The 19034-nt window shown below is 39.0% G+C and overlaps 1 protein-coding gene across 1 annotated transcript in view; it reads left to right on the top strand.

The window, feature by feature from the left end:
- The window catches only part of NELL2 (neural EGFL like 2), a 145889-nt gene that overhangs the window by 8830 nt on the left and 118025 nt on the right, over window positions 1-19034 (top strand). The window contains exon 3 of the mRNA XM_032207525.1: window positions 12828-12978. Coding sequence (XP_032063416.1) covers window positions 12828-12978 — 151 coding nt within the window. The remainder of the gene's footprint in view (window positions 1-12827; window positions 12979-19034) is intronic.

The raw sequence follows: 19034 nt of genomic DNA, 5'->3' as shown, positions 1-19034 counted from the left end.
TCTCTTCTTGGTGCATACTTTTTGTGTGTGTTATTCTGATGACTTCAGGGAGAAATAAGAGCTTAGAAAACTGACTTTTGTGTTGTGCTGTCTTGGGAGATGCCACTCACATCTCTGTGTGCCGCTGGAAGGTGCTAAAGCAGTGGGCATGGTATAAAAGGATGAGATGACTGAGAGAGAATTCTGAAGACAGTGTTCAAAAGGGTTTCAGCTGATTAACATATTTGCAGCAGCAACAACATTGCTACGATAGACTGTAATGTTTCCAAAGGAACCATTACAATCAATATTGCTAGTGATCCATAACTGAGAACTCTTTTAGTGGAATTTAAGTGGCAATTTCCTTCTCTAAAAACATAGAGGGAGTATAATAAGAAAAAGACCTCCACTTTTAGAGTTGTTCTCTTTGTTAGAGGAACATTTAGACAGTTTCATCAGCACAAATGCTCGTATAAGGATAATTAGAGGATGGTAATGTCCACATTGTTTTTTCTTTGAAAAGAGTCACTGGGAAGAGATGGGCTAGCTTTGACCCCATGGCTGGAAGTCTAGCAGTCTCTAAAGACTAGTAGTCTATAAACACAGCTGAATAATGATCCAGAAACGTTCCAAAGGAACTTTTGTGGTTTGGAGGTCAGTAATCTGTGCTTTAAAGCTCCCTAAACATGCATTCCTGTATTGGGCCATGGCTGTTCCAAAGATACTCAGAAAATTTCCTGTCACACTGGCTCATTCCCTTTAGCTTACAACTGTTCCCAGCTTTGTTCAGCACCCATTCAAGGTGAGATAAACTTGAGTTATACAGTAAAAAGGACTGGCTTACAAAGAAAGATTTTGAACAAACTGAAAACATATAGCTTGTCCAAGCAATGACAGAAGTGTTGTATGATAAGTGTCTGCTATTAGAAGATTCCCAGAGGTTTAGAATGAAAGACTTATTTAGTATTCAAAGAGGTCAAGGAAAGAGTAATTAGCTATGTTGTAGTCATTTTGTTACTTCCAATTCATATGCCAAGGGCAGAGTGGATTACCCTGTAAATTTTTCTGAACTCTGGAAATCTGGGATGTTGATGGACATCAACTTTGATTTTTCCCTAAAACTGTATTTTGGTGCACTTGAGTATATTTTAATGTTACTTGGATGAAACAAGCCAACAAGAGTGAGGAAATCAGTATTTGGAAGCATTTGTGATTTTAACTCATCCAAGCTTATAAATTGTGCATGTGGGTAAAACATGTACCTGATTCACTGGGGCTAGCACATCCATCAGATTCCATTAATACCTGATTTAAATGGAAAATTATTGCAGGAGTTCAGACGAACTTTGAGCCTCCTCGGCTTCCTTGGGACCTCTGAGAACTGTAGCCTGAGTCCCTCATGTATTTCTGTTTGTCTGCCCTGCTCATAGCTGAGCGGTGTGTATGGTATTCCTTGGTATCCATAGTTCCAAGTCCTTCTAAGCCTTCTAATCCTTTTCTTCACCTGGCATCAAAACAGTTATTAGATTAGTAGTAATTTTTCTGAGAATGCCAGTGAGGTTGGGGGCTTGGGTGTTCTTCTCCTCCCCTCATCTGTGGCCCCCTTGCCCACTTGCACTTCCCCCTCGTTTCTGCTGGAACCTGAATTCTCCTTATGATCAATCTCCTTCCTTCTCTTCCTACTGCTGTTTGCTCAGGCCACTGCCAGAGGCCCGGGGCTAGCATCAGTGTTGTTAGATACATCAGGCATGTTTGAGATATTTTTTTTCCACTGGTGGCCTCCCTCCCCCTGCCTTGGATGCCTTGCTGGCTTTGTTACTGAGACGAAGGTCTGGGTTTTTGGATTTCCCTAATTTGCTGACTGTTGACCATTCTTCCGTGTCAGAAGTCGGTCTTTCATGTAGATCACATCATTGTGTTCATCTGGGAATGAAGATTGATCTCGCATTAATGCTTTCTTAAGCTTACCATTGCCTTGTATGAAAATAATTCATCCTTGACACTTAGATGTTTGGTGAGCCAAAGGCAATGAATCCTAAAGTGACTACAAAAGCAATTACACCCCAGAAAGCCAGAGGTTAGGGAAAGCTTGGATGAGCACTCCCAGCTGTTGCAAGGAGGGAGAAACCATTAGATTCTTAATACAGAAAAAAAAAGCTAAACCTTCCAGGGCATCTGCACATGCTTGGGGTTGGGCTAGATGATTTCAGGAGGTCCCTTCCAACCTAAATGCTTTTGTGACACATAGGCTGCATGTGGTGGGTCCTCAGGAGCAGCAGAGAGGTCAAGGAAAAGGAGCTTTTGAGAGGGAGTGAGCGGGCTGGAGGCCGTGATTAGGCCTTGCTGACACTGGCACAGCGAGAGCCAAGGGAGGAGAGCTGGGGGGGTGCTGCTCAGAAGATGTACGAGTGCCCAGCATGATCCTAATCCACAGGTGCCCTGGAAGGTGCTGGCCTTTTGCAGTCAGTCAGTGTGTGACCCAGTTCCCTGCTATGATATGATACATTTGAGGAGCCTGAATTATGTCATAGCTTCTGGGAGGAGGGTAGGTCACGTAATCCAGCTTGATCTACATCCAGTGTAATCTGCTTCTGTGGTTTGTTATTGCTGTTGGTTCGTATTTTATTGTTTTTGATTGATTTGACTTTGTTTACCTTCCTTCATCTCCTTTTTCATTTGGAAAAGGCTAACAAGCCTGCTTCCTCCTCCTGTCCCTTCCTCCATGGCATCACCTGCATAACTTTTAAAATTCTGCCTGTGCTATATGACTAGGGAGTGGAGATAAATCCAGTCTTTTAGCAGTTTTCAAGTGTATCATGCCTTTATTATAGCACCAGTAGGGCTGGAAGATGATACATTTTTTTTTCTTGTGCTCTTCAGTCTGTGTCTCAGTGTTAACACATTGTGTGGTGTGATATTTTTGTTTGTTGTTGGGTCAGTTTGACACAGTGTGCTCGTATGACAGTATGCAGCCAAGCATAACTAGGTGCATATGCCGCAGATGGCAGCAGCAAGGAAAACAAGACAGGCTTCATTTTCTCCACAGGTTTCAAGGTATTCTCAAACCTTCTAGAAAACCACATTGTGCCTAAAGGGGCATGAGTGTGTTCATGTATATATACATGTATATTTATAAAGCTATACGAACTGCAGCCTTTTAAATGTAGCTGCAACCTGTCTTAAGAACCAGACATAAATCTCACTTTACACTACTTCTGTGTTCTTCAAACACAATAGTTTTTATAGTGGTATTGGACCTGAAAAACCTAATAAACATCATTAAAAGTATTACTTTCAAGTGAGCAAATACAAAGAGTCTTCAAGAATTTAAAGACAAATTGATAATAGTGGTGGAATATAGACTAGGGAAAACTAGTAATCAAAAAGCTATTGCATCTTATAGTTGATAACCCAGAAACTCTAAGTCACCAGAAAGCATTACAATAATAAACACCTGGGGCAGAACATACTATACAATACACATTTTATTTTTCCTACGAGTAGAATTTCCATGATTAGCAGAAGCCATCTTTCATCTTTGTCACTTTGTTATCATGTAATAGGTCCCCACTGAATAGCACCCTCTCTCTTGGTGATAACACTTTGCATGATGACATAGTTACAGCGAAGGAGATAGTATTGCTTGTGGGCAGGGAACAGTGGTTTTCTGTATCATATATGCATTTAAAAATTCCTGATAATGCTTTTGTACATGTATGTTGCTTCCCCCTGTGTTGATGCACACATTACTTATATTCCTTTCAGAAGTGCACATTCACATATTCTTTGGCACTTTGGTGGGAATTGTTTTAGTAACAATCTAGCATGGTAGGATCTGTATTGTTTTTCTAAGCAATTCAGATGTTTCAGTCTACTGCTAAGAATACAGATTCATTATCTGGAGCTCTATGTATTTAAATTCAGGTTGTTCTACAGTTAGGTTTCTCATCCATTGCAAAAGGCTTGAAAAATATGCTGTTGAAGATTCTGTCTAGAACTTTTACTGTATTTATTTACCTATTTACATTTTGCCTACTGAGTCTCCAAGTCATGAAACCCCCAGACATGGACCCTACATATTTCTGGAAGAGTGCACCTGACTTGCAGCTGTGCTACTTTGCCTTATAGCAAATTGCTCAAACTTGTAATCTGGGTGATTTTTTTTTTTTTTCCCCAAAGGAGCCATAGCCAAAAGGAGGGTGAGAGACATCTAATTGTACTAGCATTGTGATCTGGTAAATTAAGCCTGAGATCAAAAGAGAACTTTGATATGTCATCCTGCTGCTCAAATGGATTTTTGTAGTGGTGTAAATTTAGCCACTGGATCCCTCTGCATTTATTTTGTTGTGTTGAAAGGATCTGCTAACCAAGCAAAGGTGCTGTGGTTGTCTGCGTTGTGCTACTGGCACTCTGAGACTAGCTGCCATTGAAACAACATTTCTGTGGTTATTATCAAGCTGGGGAATCATCCTTGCAGCTGCACTGTTAATGTGACAACTTCACAGAAGCAGGTGGATTCTGCTTGTGTAGTAGGTGGCTTGGTGGAAGGAAAGATCCACCTTCCCCATTCCATGCAGTATGATCCAGTTAGGTATGTGTGTACCATGAAGAATTGTTTCATAGCTCAAATCCCAAGATTATCTCAGGGGTTTGGCCATGTTTGATTGCTTTTCAGTGGGTAGCACCTGAACAACTGTTTTGTAGATGCACAAGGGTGTACAAGGAGGCTGTTACAGCAGGGGAAGTCAGTCAGGCTGTGGGAAGGTAAGCTCAGCATTATAGAAAGATTCAGCTTTGTTTGACTTCCCTTGGTATCTGGAAGTAGCTAGTTTATACATTCAGAGGCTTAATCCCTAGTATAATCACTTTCAAACTTACATTGAATAGTCTCTTCTGCAGAATGGTCCTAGACAGAAAAAGATTTTTGGTGGTATTATTGTCAATTTACAGTGAATGCATGATATATTACAGCCATAGTTTGCCCTGGACACTCTTGTATTTGCAAACTCTTTCATAAAGACACTTCCACGTCAGTGCCCGGAGCTAGCAAGAATGATTGAGGGCTTTTGGCCAGCAAGTTGTCCAAATCTATAATATCTGGTAGAGGGTTTTCTCCCATGTAAAATATGTTCCATTTTCATTGCATTTTGCAAATGCATTTGCATTTGTTGATTTTTTATTGTTCCTTTAGCTTTAAAAGAGCAAAACCAAAACCAAACAAGCTTAACAAACTAAGCAAAAATTGCCTTGGGACTTTGACCATGGAGAACAAAACATTACAAACAAAGCTCTTTGAATGAAATCATGATTACTTATGTAAATGCACGAACAACTCCCAATTACACAGGCTCAATAATGGTTTGGTTATTTCAGATCAGAAATATTGCAGCTGCATTCAAGCATATATGCCCAGGCTCTCAGCACCTTATTCCCCATCTTTTCCTACACTGGATTTGTGTTCTCAGCTGTGCCAAAAAGGCTTTAAACACACGAATATATAGCTTGTAGGTGGGCCAGAGTTTTGACCAGAAGTGATGTGATCAATGTTGTTTGAGGGTATCAGTATGAACAGTCAGTATAATTGAGAGAAAAATAAGTGTGCTCAGAAACAGGCCCTTCTAAGTCTCTTGTGTCACCCCGTTGTGACTTGTGGGACTTTGCATATATACCATAGGTCTTCCTGTGTGAAGTTGGAGGAAAGCCCTTGCTGGGTGGCTCACCAAAGCTGTGGCTGACATTCAGAATAGAGACAGCTACGAAGCAAAAGCAGTGGAAACCTCTCTAAATGCTGCAAGAACAAACTGTGACTTTTCTCCTTTTTTTTTTTTTTTTTTTTAATTTGAAGTAATGATTTACCTTCAAGTGAGTTTTTGTGTCAATTGCTTAGTTTAAGCACATTTTTTACTCCTCTGTTTCTCCTTGCCATCCATTGCAGTTCTTCCTACCTCTCTGTGTGCTGAGCCATCTCTGTAATGGAGATAAGAAGGAAGACACATAGACGGTAATCAACTGTGGTGGTGCCTTAACTGTACAGGCAGATGCAGTCTGTGGGGTATCCCAAGATCATTCCCTGAAAGATCCCCGATCATTCAGCCTGGGATATTTACTGGAGTCCTTGCTCCCTCTCCATTCATGAGTTTTTGTGCTGTTGAGAGTAGGTTGCACCCAGTTTATAGGGAGCACCCACGTGTTAAAGGTCTCTCTATATATACCTGGTTGGATCCTGACTTATAATTAGACCATAGTCATTGTGTTCACCCAGACCTGGCAATCTGGCAGTGCCATGCACTTCCTTTGGGAATGGCCCCAGTGGGAGTCTTATGGGGTCAGTGCTCACCCCCTGTCTTTTAGTCTTTCAAAGCTGGGACAGGAATACAGCACCTCCTCCCAAACTCCCACAGAGCTCCTTCTTAGGGCTTGGCAGAAACCAAATCAGGTTCATGTGGTTTTGGAAGACTGCAGCTGCTCCTATTTTGCTATTCTCTCTGAAATGCTCAGGAACCTATCAGGAGGGAGGAATGAACAAGCATGTAGGAAAATTGTGTTGTTCTTAAGGGTGTTTTCCAATGTACATGATTCTATGAAAGGTAGCTCAAAATGTTTTATCAGTTCAAATAAAGAGTCAGGTATGTATTAAAAAAAAAAAAGCTAACCCAATCAACATTCCCACTGAAGTATCTAAACCATAACATCGTATTGTGGGGTTTTGGTCTAATAAACATTGCTTTACTTCTTTCTATCTTCAATTTTCATTACAGTCATTGTTATACGAATGCAGCTCATAAATTTGGATGCCCTGTGCTCCACTTAAAAAACTGCTATACCCTTTCAACCTTGTAAAGATTCTGCTTTGGGACCAGCTTCACATTCTGCCTAGTTTGCTGAGAGTAACTTAGTCTGCATCGGTTACTTAAATAAAGAACAGTGTAAGGTAAACAATCTGAGATATTGTTGCCCTTTGTAGGATTTGTGAAATCCCTAGTTAAGTAAAAGATTAGCCCAAAAATTTAATAAGGAGAAGTGACAGAATGTGAATTTATGCTTGTGACACTGATCCCAACTGGTGTAGGAAAAAGAAACAAAACTGAGCTAGCTTTATTATATTTTGATAGTGTTTTTAGCCTGCAGCACTTCTCCATTTTCTTACAAACCACTAGAATTAAATTTGGGTAGTTCAGCAAACCTACAGTCAGATGCAGAATTGATTTATAGATGCAGCTATTAAAAGCTGATTATGTGCACATGAAGCAAACTGTGGAGCTCCATTAATTAGAAAGCCTCCTTCAAAGGCTCTTCTGCAGGAGTTGGTTTTATAATTCAGTTCATCCTGTATGTTTAGTTTTAGATGCACTCCAGAAACTGAAGAGCCCACCCTTTGCTAAGACAAGTTATCCATTCCATTTAATAACTGTTTTTTTTAATGTGGGCTGGAAAACATCTGTAATGAATAGCTGGTCCTAAACCATACTTGAAATTGCATACTTTTTACTATGCAATTTGTTATGCTGCTGGAGGTGTGCGTGGAAGTTTTCCTGCTTACCTCCAGTAACTTGTTCCTGGTTGCTTCCAACACCTCTTTTAAGTAGTAGGGGGAAGTTGTTTAGTTATAGCTGGATCAGCTTGGATATATTGTAGTAATTAACATAGAATTGCTTGGTTTGGAAGGGATCTTAAAGATCATCTAATTCCAACCCCCTTGCCATGGGCAGGCACACCTCCCACCAGACCAAGTTGCCCATCCAACCTGGCCTTGAACACCTCCAGGGATGGGGCAGTCATCTCATGAGCATGACTGAAATGGCAGTGTATAAGCCTAACACCTCCAGGAGTGTATGGCTCCAGTGTCTGCAAAAGCTGTGAGTACAGATCCTCTGTGAGAGGGAGAATGTGTCCTCCTAGGTGAGACTGCTGTTGCAAATGCTGAGCAGAGGCAGTTATGAAGCTTCTTTGAATGGCAGAGTTCCTGCAGGTCTTATGGTCAGTGGTTTCCTTCACTGAGCATTCAGACTGCTTTGCAATGCTAGATCTTAAAGGATTTGTTTTTCTGTGCCTGTGGCCAGCTGATCACCTCACAACTAGCTGTCCCAGATGAAGACCAACCACCTCCTACTGTTTGTCTGCATCCTTCCTAGGACTGTAAACTCTCCTCAATTACTGTGTGCAAACTTAGCCGAATTAACTCTAATTAATTCTCAGGTGATCGGTTCTGCTGACTTTGTAAATCATTATTATTGCCTACCATGGTATGTGCATGTTGCATATTAATTCTCCCTTCCCCTAGCCTTCTTTCCCAGTTTATTGTGTTGTTTTCAGTAGTTTTGCTAAATCACGTCTCACATCAACTCTGCATGTTACCAAATGAACATTATTATTCCATCTAAAGGCATTTTCATGCTATAACTTTTAAATTTGCCAATGAATTCAATGTGTTATGCTTGGAGATTGGATTTTTGTTTCTTTCATTTCACTCGCTCTTCTAGAAATTAAAAATAGAGTGCTAATGCTATGGATTTGTGAGTTGTTACAGTGTAGTCAAACCAATCATATGCAATATTCTAGGAATGCAAAAATGATACAAAAGTAACATTGTATAGTAATATAAAGTAATATTTCTTATTCAAGCTAATAGTTTTCACCTTTTTTTTTTTTTTTTTTTTTTTTTTTTTTTTTTTTCCACTCTAATATCAAAAGATTTAGGATATTGTTTTGGTATATTAAAAATGCTCACAATATGAGGTTTTTATGTAACTCTTGAGAAACCACAAACTATTAACTGAGATATACCAGTTTGATTTTCTAAGCTATTATGGAAGAAGTCCAGTTCCAGTAAAGTATTTTCCTTCAATCTTAAAATGATTTCCAGAAGCCAAATGTCAAGAACAATCTTGAATCAGTATTTATTGAGCACAGCTGGTGATCTATCAAGCAACTACTGCTAGTGTTCTAAGGTAATTGGAACGAGGGATTTGCACTGTTGTGTTAGTGTAAGAAGATGGATCAAGGACCTTTCACCGGTCTTTTTATTTTAAGAAATCCACCTGGTGCTTGCACTGAGCAAAAGGTGCTGTACTTCATCAGAGTAGGAATAATTCAAAAAGCTGTGTAACTGGTACAGTAAGTATGAACTATTTGCAGTACCAAGACTGAATGGCCATGTGTTTTGGCAATTTAATACTGTATCAGGTAATCTTAATACATAGGCTTTCAGCATGATCTGATCAAGTCTTGATGCTTTTATCTTTTTCTGAGAAGGTAGGCTAAGGCCACGGAGAAAGTATAGTGTGAGTATAGTGTGCCCAGGTTTTATAGTATAAAGCCTTTTTTACAGTATAGTGTGCTATCGTTTTATAGAAATAAAAGAATAGAAAACTCTTGTCCAGACTAATGATAGGGTAATGATTCACGGGGGTGACAAGAGTAGACTTTAAAAAAAGATTCCTCTCTTGCCTGTGTAGAGGCAGCTCTGCTTTTCCCATGCCTCTCAGTGTAGTAATGAGGGATGGGGAAGCTGTGGACTGCTCCATGTGGCTGCTAGGTTTTGTTTTCTTGCTCTATCACAGGCTGTCTGTAGTAAAGTGTTTGCATTCCCAGTCACTCCAATTAGAATAAAGTGCATGTATGGGAGAGAGATAATCATTTATGTGCAAATGGAACTGGCCTTGTGTAACGGTACCTGTCTTATACATATACTTTCTTTCAACCGTTGCCACTGAGAATGTCATTTGGACTTGGTGGAAAATAATATTTATTTATAATTTAAAGGTTATGGATTGTATTTTTGTTAAACAAAATGTTTAACAAAACATAATGGTCCTGTGGGCCATGTTCAACTTCCAGCATAGAGCATTCAAGACTTGCACTGGTAGGGTGTGATAGAAGTTAAAACTAGGAATGATGCATAGGGATAAAACAGTGTGTAACTGGGGCAGAGAGGCACCTTAGCACCTTCTATGATTCCGAATCGCACAGGGAAAATCCAGATTCTTGGAAAAAGGTAATAGTTCTGCATTTCTTATCTTCCCTTGCATTACCACTTCATTGTCTTGAAGGAAAACTGACAGAAATCAGTTGGGAGACAGTGGGAGCAGAATGAGAACAGTCAGGGAATTTTCTTCCTTTCTCCCTGTCTTCCCATCAAACTCGTATATCTCCTACTGCAACGGAAAACCATAAATGTTTTGTGTCCAGCTCCAATACACAACCACTGAAACTGATCATATCTAATCAGTACCTTAATGCCTCTGTAGATTCCTGTTTGCTCACTTTCTAAATTAGAAGATGACTTATGTGACCAGACACAAAAGCTGTTGAAGGAAGGCCCTGTGCAGCTTCTTCACTGTCATGTCCATGTGGATGGGTGCTTTATCAGCTCTAACTGATAGGGAGGTGATGATATAGAAATCATCTTCATAGCCATTTTCTGCCACCCTTCCCATTCCTCTTAGTAAGGCTTGCAATGTTGTAGGTGAAGGGGAATCAGCCTGAATTAATGTGGCTGAAAAAATAGTGGGTTTTCATGGGGTATACTCTATAGGCTTGGTTTCAATCGTCATCTGAAATTGAACAAAATATCTCCAGCAAGGAAGTTTAAAAGAAATATGAGGTTGTTGGCAGGACAACATTGCATTGTTACAGTGCAGTAACAGTGATTAAGATGTAAGCAAGAAGGTTTCACACATTCCAGTGGTCCCAGATCGTTTTGGATTTTGTTCTGCCACTGTTATTTACTTTAAATTGCACTGCTCATCCTGACAGAGACTTCTGAGACTGTAATCCCTTCAGGCAGGTGAGCTCTGCTCCTCAGGGCAGAGCCTCTTGACTATGCGCTCAAACACATAAATATGGTTTTATTATTCCTGGTCACATCTTCTGTCATTAGTCAAAATTATTCTAGTTTGAGTGTTAACATGTAACGTGTTTGTAGGCCCCAGACCAGACCGTGTTTGATAATGAACCTGAAAAAGAAAAGGATATAATCTGGGTTTTTGAAGATGAGAAACCCAGCTCCCCCAGTTGCCAGCTTGCCTAGAGGATGTGCTTTATACCTAGGAATTTGGCTCTGTAGGCTTCTATGTGGGTTTCATATTTTCATTCTCCTGTATTCTTCTGTATCTTGATAGGAAAGCTGCTGATAAGAGCTGCGGTGCATGAGGAGCTTGTGATTGTGATTAGAGAACATGTTTGTTCTGTGTCCTTCCTCTGCTCTGCCTGCTGGGAATAGATTGTTTATATTGCTGGAAATAGTTAATGCAGTTAAACTATCTTCCAGCATGCAAACCTATGTCATTCCACTCTGTTAGTGTCCCTTGGCTAAAAATGAATGCTTTGATGTAATTGTATTTGAGTTGCTTTATGATTTATTAAGAGTTCCATTAAAATACCATGGATGTCTGCTTCAGTGAGAGAGTTATGCAATACACAGTAGCAAAGATAGGAACTTTCAAAGATTATTCTTTCCTTTCCTTTTTTTTTTTTTTTTTTTTTTTTTTTTTTTTTTTAATTCCCCTTTGTGAAGAAAAAATGAGTTAAATTCAGCTCACTGTACAGGAGTTTGGTTAGGACTTATGGGCTGTGCAGATTGTTATATTTCTTAAACACATTAAAATACTCTAGTTTCACAAAGCACATTAAAATATTTGCTGTTAATACACAGTAGTATTTTTATAGTTACCCCTCGCAATGTAAACCACTTTCTTAGAACAGCAGTATAAACCGGTGCTCATCTTCAGTGCTGCCAACAGAAAATCAGCATTTCTGCTGCAGTTAGCTCTTCTGCTGTTTCTGTCCCTGAATTAGTGCCCCAACTTAGAGCAGGATGTTTAAATTGTAATGACAAGAAGCTTGTGAATTGATTTAGTTTTTGCACAGTTGATTACACACACTAATGAATTGATTTTATGCATTAAAAACATATATTAAGGTTTTTTTTCCTTGTATAATGTATTATGAAAAACCCTGGGAACTGTTTTTCTAGCATTTTAACATCTTATTTTGTAAATTATCTCTCCAGGGGGCTTAAGGTTGAGCCTTTTTATTTTCTATGTGTGAGTTTGCATAGAACTATGTGAATTCAGCAGAAGCATTCCTTCAGTCTTCAGATTATGTGTGGGCTTTTAAAAGAAAATCTTTTGTGTGTGTGTGCAATTACTCTAACAAATGTTTGTGACATCCTGTACAAGAAGAAGCAGAAGCAACATGTTGCACAACTGGAGTATATAATGATTAATTAGCAAGACTATATTTTGAAAAATGGTGAGGTTTTAAGTTCATTTGTAACTATTACTTAAAACTGAGTAGATTGTCCCTAATGAGAAACTTTTTTTTTTTTTTTTTTTTTTTTTAATTAAAGAATAATATTTCTGCATAGCGATTAAGCATAACATTTTTGTAGAAGTTATAAAAAAGAAGCTCAGGTCATGCTTCGCAGATTAGCCTCATATCCAGTGCTATCTGTCTGTGCTTGTCTCCTAATGAGTCCATATTTTGGACGAGATATTAAAGGTACATCCATAGAGAGAGTAAAAGTCATGACCCTATCTTAAAACAAACAAATAAACAAACAAAAACCCACAGAAAAACACAAACAACAAAACAACAAAACAACAAAACAACAAAACACTGACGCCCACACCCCGGAACAGAATAATTGTCCTAGAAAACGAGTTTCTTTTGTTGCAATGGCTCTCACTTCATGTAACAGCTAGTGTTTTAAACTCTTTTATCTGTGTTTTTGCCTCTCTGTTCATTGTGCTACTCAGATGTAGTTTGTTATTTTGTAAACTCTTTCATTTGAGTTTGTAAAGTAATGTAATATTTCATACTGAGTGTTTTTCTATATTTTCTTTTAGATACTTCAAGAAGTGTAAAGGCATCTCCAGAAACAGCTGAAATATTTTTTCAGAAGTTGAGAAATAAATATGAATTCACAATCCTGGTGACCTTAAAACAAGCCCATTTAAATTCAGGGGTTATTCTCTCTATTCATCATTTAGATCACAGGTAAGTACCACTTGCTGTATGCAAGCTGATGAAAGTATATGTATTCATGTAGTCAAAAATTGAACATAAATTATGGGAATATTGTGTAACGGGTCATCTGCAAGTATATATAGTGTATGGGTAAGCATATTGTGAGGATGCATAAAAATTCACAAGTCCAAATCTGCCAAGGGAGAGTGAAGCAGCTGTCACTCTTCAAATGTCTTTTGCCACTAAGGGCATGAAAAGCCACTTCTCTCTTGCTGGTCACAGCTGAGCATCCGGTCCTTACACTTGGTGTGAAGCTGTCACATCTGTAGAGCCACACTGATTTGCAGAGCCTGCCCTTATACATTTGCTTCTTCACCAGTTAGTTTTTAACACTGTGGGTAGAGAAAAAGATCCTCCAGTTATGGGCTTACACCTACAACGAATGGCAGAGCACTTAACTCAGAATGCTGTCAGCCTTAAATAACTAAAGTAAATGACACTGAGCATTTGAGGATTGTTTCTTTGAGAGGATAACAACTGCTAGAGGAATAAGATATTCTTTATATTTCTGTCTGAGTAATGGCTAATAAAAATAACCTCCCTATGATTCTGTGACAGAGTAAAAAGGAGTTTTAAAATGTGTGCTTTCTAAGCAGTCATCAGTACCAACAACAGACATCTGCTTTAGGTTCACAGTTCTTTTTATTTTTTTTTTCCTATGTATAATCCCACTAATTCTTTCTTATCAGTCTCACTGTAATGTAGAAAAAATATAAGGTAAAGATGGATGTTCAAGCAAAGCAAAATACCTGTTGCTTTTACAAAAGTGTGCAAGTTTTCATTAGCAGGTGTGGCATCAATTATTTAGTGCTGGAAGGTGGTCCAATTGTATTCTATTTCCCAGAGGCCACATTTTCTGCAAATCACCTGTTTAAAAAAAAAGGGAGGAGGGAGTGGTAGAAATAAAAAGGAAAATACTCCTAAGGGTCATTATGCCAAGCTTATAAAAACATCTTTAATATTGCAAGGGGCTGTTTGAATACCTCCTGCATGATGTTTTTTGATGTTATATCAAAATGCCAAGTGGCTTCTCTATTAGTTGTTACCTATGTGTCATCTGCAAGAGTGAGCAGTGTGCAATGGGCAGAACTGGGCAGCTGTGAATATTGAGTTTCTAATTCAGATTGTACCACCATAGGTGGAAATCTTCCCAGATGGACAAGTTTATTCTGGCACAAATTAGGAAGCCAGTCTGCAGGGCCAGCTGTGCCCTAACTAAGCTTGTTTCTACATTTATAGGAAGAGCGTGGGTTGGTTGTGCTGCTGAAAGGACCAACACAGCTAGAGTTGAAATTCCAAAATGAGAGATGAAACTTTTATGTGTCAAAATGGCCACAGAGGTGGGAAATGATTTTGCCCATGTGAAACTCTAGATGAATTTGGAAAAGCGAGTAACAATTGTCCTTCTGAGAGGAAGCAAGTGACTTTTAGCTGTGACTGGTACTCAGTGTTGTTGATGAGTTATGGATTCAGATTGTCACCCAGAAAATGCATGTTGCTATAAGGAAAATTCTTGCCTTTTATTTGTTGTAGTTTATGGGCCCCAAACTGGTGACTGGTGGCTCTGTGTGCCTGGACAGGGGTAAAAGACGGTGTACATGTTCCACCACTCAGATTTCATTCTATCATATCAACAAAAGGGGACTTTGTTTCTGCCATTCTTCTTCTTTAGTGTGCTCCAGGAGTAGTGAGAAATTGCTTCTGGTGTTAAACCAGATCTCAAGTGCAACAAGGGAAGATTTCAGTTCACAGTGTACTGGATGAGAGATTTTTGGTCTGTGTTTTGGGACAGGCAAAGGTCAGTCCTCAATGACTGCAGGCAAGCTGCCCTGCTCTTCCTAAAGGAGCTGCAGAGGTGGGCAAAGAGATGTGAAGCTCTCAGAGTTGGGGAAAGAGAATAACCATGACCTGTCGGAAAGGAAGCAATGATTGCTATGAAACCTTTCCTGCCCGCAAGAATGGCATGAAGAAAGAGAAGATTGAAAAAATGTGTAGTGTATAACTGAGCCAAACTTGATGTTCACTTGGAGGGTGGCCAACTGGGAGAAAACTGTGCTACTTCACAAACACAAAGATTGTGATAGTAAAGTACAAAAAATGTGCAATGAACTTTTATCAAGTTGAAGAAGAATTTGAGGTATTGTTTGAGAAAATTAGTCCTCTAAGTGAGTAAGAGTGGACAAATAGATCCACCACTGGTCTTATGGGAATAAGAACACACTAAATTGCTTCTATCCATCCATAGCAAAGAAAAGTAAAGGTTTAAGCTGTGCTGACATGTAGGTCACATGGCCACAAAACATAATGCTTCTTATCTGATTTGCATCTTGTTCAACCATGTCATCTGCTTATAACCATATAAAATATGGTTATAAAAGGCTAACAAGCAGGACTCTGAAAATCTAATTATTTTATACTGGCATATTTTTAGGGATGGGTGATTAGATCTTTTTATGATATATTGACAACATACTTTTTCATGAAATTTCTCTCAACCCTTCAATACTTTCAGGTTTTGCTGTTACGTTTCTGTCTTTTCCTTCTGTTTATTTGCATCTCAGGACTTTAAATGTCTAAGCGCAATGAAAGGCAAAAAGTTTTTCAAGATTTCTGGCTGAAATAAGGTCTGCACTATGTGTAGATATTTTAACTGCATATGTATTGCTGGGCATTTTTGAGGCCCTTTTGCTCTTAACTATGGAAACGTTTAGTACCCTGATTCTAATGTTGTTACATCATCATGAAAAGTGATGATATTAGTTCATGCCTTGCTGAAAAAAAAATCTCCCGTCACCACTGTAGCCAGTGTGCCTTCTCTATCTTGTTGCATCTTAAGTGATACCTGGTGCGTGTATACAGAAGGTATACAAGGATGTATGCTTTGTTTGTTTTTGGGGTCTCCTTATAAGCCTTTGGATAAAAACCTTCTAGATTATTTAGGCCAGTAGAATCACTCATCAGGTCAACTTTGGGTGAAGTAGATAAAAAATCTACATGTGAATATTTCATCACTTTCTTTGGGAGAATATCAGGTAATCTAGTGAAAAAGAAACTTGAATCTCTTTTAAAAAATGCTAAGCCTAATCTAATGCCTATTGCAATCAGGGAAAACATTTGCCTCCAGCAGATGTAATATTAGTCTCAATGAGAGTATTACCAGAAAGAACTTGTGGCTATTGTGCCCTTGTGCCCTTAAGCTTTTAATAAACATTTTCCAATCTGGTCCGTATCCTACATCTAAAGGATGTACAGAATATGTATTGTCTGTGTGTCATAATAGTGTTTGCTTCATTTAATTGTACTGACCTGGCAGTTGGCTTAGTTTGGTGTTGATAATACTGGAATTAGGCTATCATCTCGGAGTCCCTTGCAGTATCTCTTAAGGCTTTCATTTTATTTTTATGATGAATGACAATGATGATAGGGGAATGTAGGAGTTGAAAGAAAGCACTTATATGCTTTACATTAGCTAACTGTTTCTTCAGTGCCAGATTTCCATCTCAGATATTGCGCATTTCTGATGAGGGACTTGTCTGTAACAAGGCTTTAATTTTTATAAAACTTTTTGTGAGCTCTCTCTGTCACAACAGTCATTACGTTACAATGCTGGAAGAAGAAATAGCAACACAAAACTGCTACTCCATTCCATTGCATCAGCTTTAGTCTTGTGTAGTTCCTCTGAAGTCAAAAAAAAGTTGTGCTGGTTGTCCCATAACTGCTGCGTTATGGGACAGTCATACCTGGCTATATTCTTAATTTACAAGAGTCAGTGCTAGCTTTTACTTTTCTGCCAAGAGGGAATTGTGGTGAGAAAGGCTGGAGACAACAATAACTGATGGATATAATCAGTCATCACACAAGTAGGTTTTCTTATGTTTTATTTTACACAGGTTTCATAACACCTGATAGTTCTAATTTCTAGGGTAAAAGAAAAAAAATGTTTGCTTAAAACTTGGAATAAAGTATGTCCATTTAATATTCAGTGGCTTCGGAAATATTTTACATGCTTTAGAAAACAGTAAAAAACTCATCCTCTGTTTGCATGGGTCTAGGCACTTCAGTGCACATATGCTAATTTAGAGTAATTGAGGACAAATTACTGTTGCAAATTAAAGTTACTTTTTAGATTTCATAATGTTCTTTAAAGTAACGCACCTGAGATAATTTACCTGATTCAGTCTGTTTTGCCTAGTTTTCTATTGGTTTTGGTTCCTTTTTGCTGGTTCCCTTTTGAAGAACGTAAAAAATAAGTACTTCCACTGAGTTATGGTCACTCAGATACTTAAGCCTTTGACTCTCAAGAAGTTGATAGGATCACCCTCCTGAAGCTTTCCCTCTAACTTCATGTGGTGAATGCTGTCTCTGGGGTATAAGATAGATGCAGGAGTTCTCTATATAAATTGGGTGAGGCTTGGGTGTTTTGGTGGGGCTGGACTGTTGCTGCCACCACAAACAGTAGTTCTCTAAAGGATTTTCTACAGACACAGTCATCTTGTTCTACTTTATTAAGTGCTCTTATTTTTTCTTTTCCTAGTTGAATATCAAGACTGTCTTTCTGCTTTTATTATCATTATGTTCTCTCTAATATTTAATGTATTCAAATCTTTCTAAACTGTTCTCAGAGTGAAAGAATCTGAAACTTTATCTTAACTATTAATTTTTAATTTTTAATTTGCTCACATTCTTCCACAAAGATAGCTTTTTTTCTCCACTGTTCACAGCAAGTAAAGGGTTCAGGTGGTGGTATGTTTTGGGTGCAGCTTGGAAATTAAAGTTTCAAGAAAATTTGTATGGTGTCAGTGAATCCAAATGTGGTGGTTTTACCCAGCTGGGCAGCTGAGCTCCACCATAATCGTTCTCTCACTCCTTCTCCTCAAAGGGAAAGGGGGAGAAAATACAATGAAAAGGGCTCCTCAATGGGCTGCAGCGTGGAGATCTGCTCCATGTGGGACCCATGGGCTGCAGGGGGACAGCCTGCTCCACCAGGGGCCTCTCCACAGGCCACAGGGGAACTGCTCCTGCGTGCCTGGAGCACCTCCTGCCCTCCTGCTTCACTGACCTGTGAGGCTGCAGGGCTGCTTCTCACTCCTGGCTCTCCCAGCTGCTGTTTCACAGCATTTTTTTTTTTTTTTTTAATCATTCTTAAATCTGCTCTCACAGAGGCACAAACAACATCACTTATTGGCTTGGCTCTGGCCAGCAGCAGGGCCCTTATAGAACATGGGGCAGCTTCTGGATTCCTCTCACAGAAGCTACCCCTGCAGCCCCCCACTCCCAAAACCTTGACACTTAAACCCAATGTACCAAATTGCACATCCATGATTGTTCAGATGAGTTTCAGGCAGCTAAAGACATATTTCTGGGCACTTTTGTGTACGGCATATATCTGAAAGATAGAAGTTATGAATGTTCACTTGACTTGAGAAGATCACCTTGAATACATAGAGTGCCCTGCGTAAATGGATTGTACTTACCAATAACAGGGTAAATATTTTGAAAGCTGTTAATGAAGTGATGCCTGAAGTCTGAGTGGAAGTACTGTTAAACACTGATTGCTGTGTGCTTGCTTTCAGCCTTCAGTTTAAGCTCTATGAGCCTCCTCACTTCACTTCTGAATTCATCTCAGCTTCTTCTTGATGAAAGAATCAGCAGAGAGATAACTTTAATCTGTGACAGGGCTTTAATATATGTTAGACCTCTCTATTCCATCGTATATTTTCATTTAATTGGCAACAGTGGAGCAATGTAATAAGGCTTTTTCCTCCCTTCATGGTTAGATGCCTTTACACAACTGATGTTATATCCAAATCTCTTGAGGTACTGCATATTAGGGCCCCTAAAGGATTAAATCATTGGATTGGAGTTTAACCATTATTTCCTTCAGTTAGTGTTTTTGTAACCTAAAACAAAGCACCAAAATCAGTAGGATATTGTGGATAGGCATTTCCTAAACTTAATTGTATTTCTCTACTATTTTATTCGATTTCTGCCTTATATAGCATTTATTTTCACAGCTATTGGTGTCT

The sequence above is a fragment of the Aythya fuligula genome, chromosome 1, assembly GCF_009819795.1.
Source record: "Aythya fuligula isolate bAytFul2 chromosome 1, bAytFul2.pri, whole genome shotgun sequence".
In the NCBI taxonomy this organism is placed as follows: Eukaryota; Metazoa; Chordata; class Aves; order Anseriformes; family Anatidae; genus Aythya; species Aythya fuligula.
This window is presented reverse-complemented; position numbering and strand designations above follow the sequence as displayed.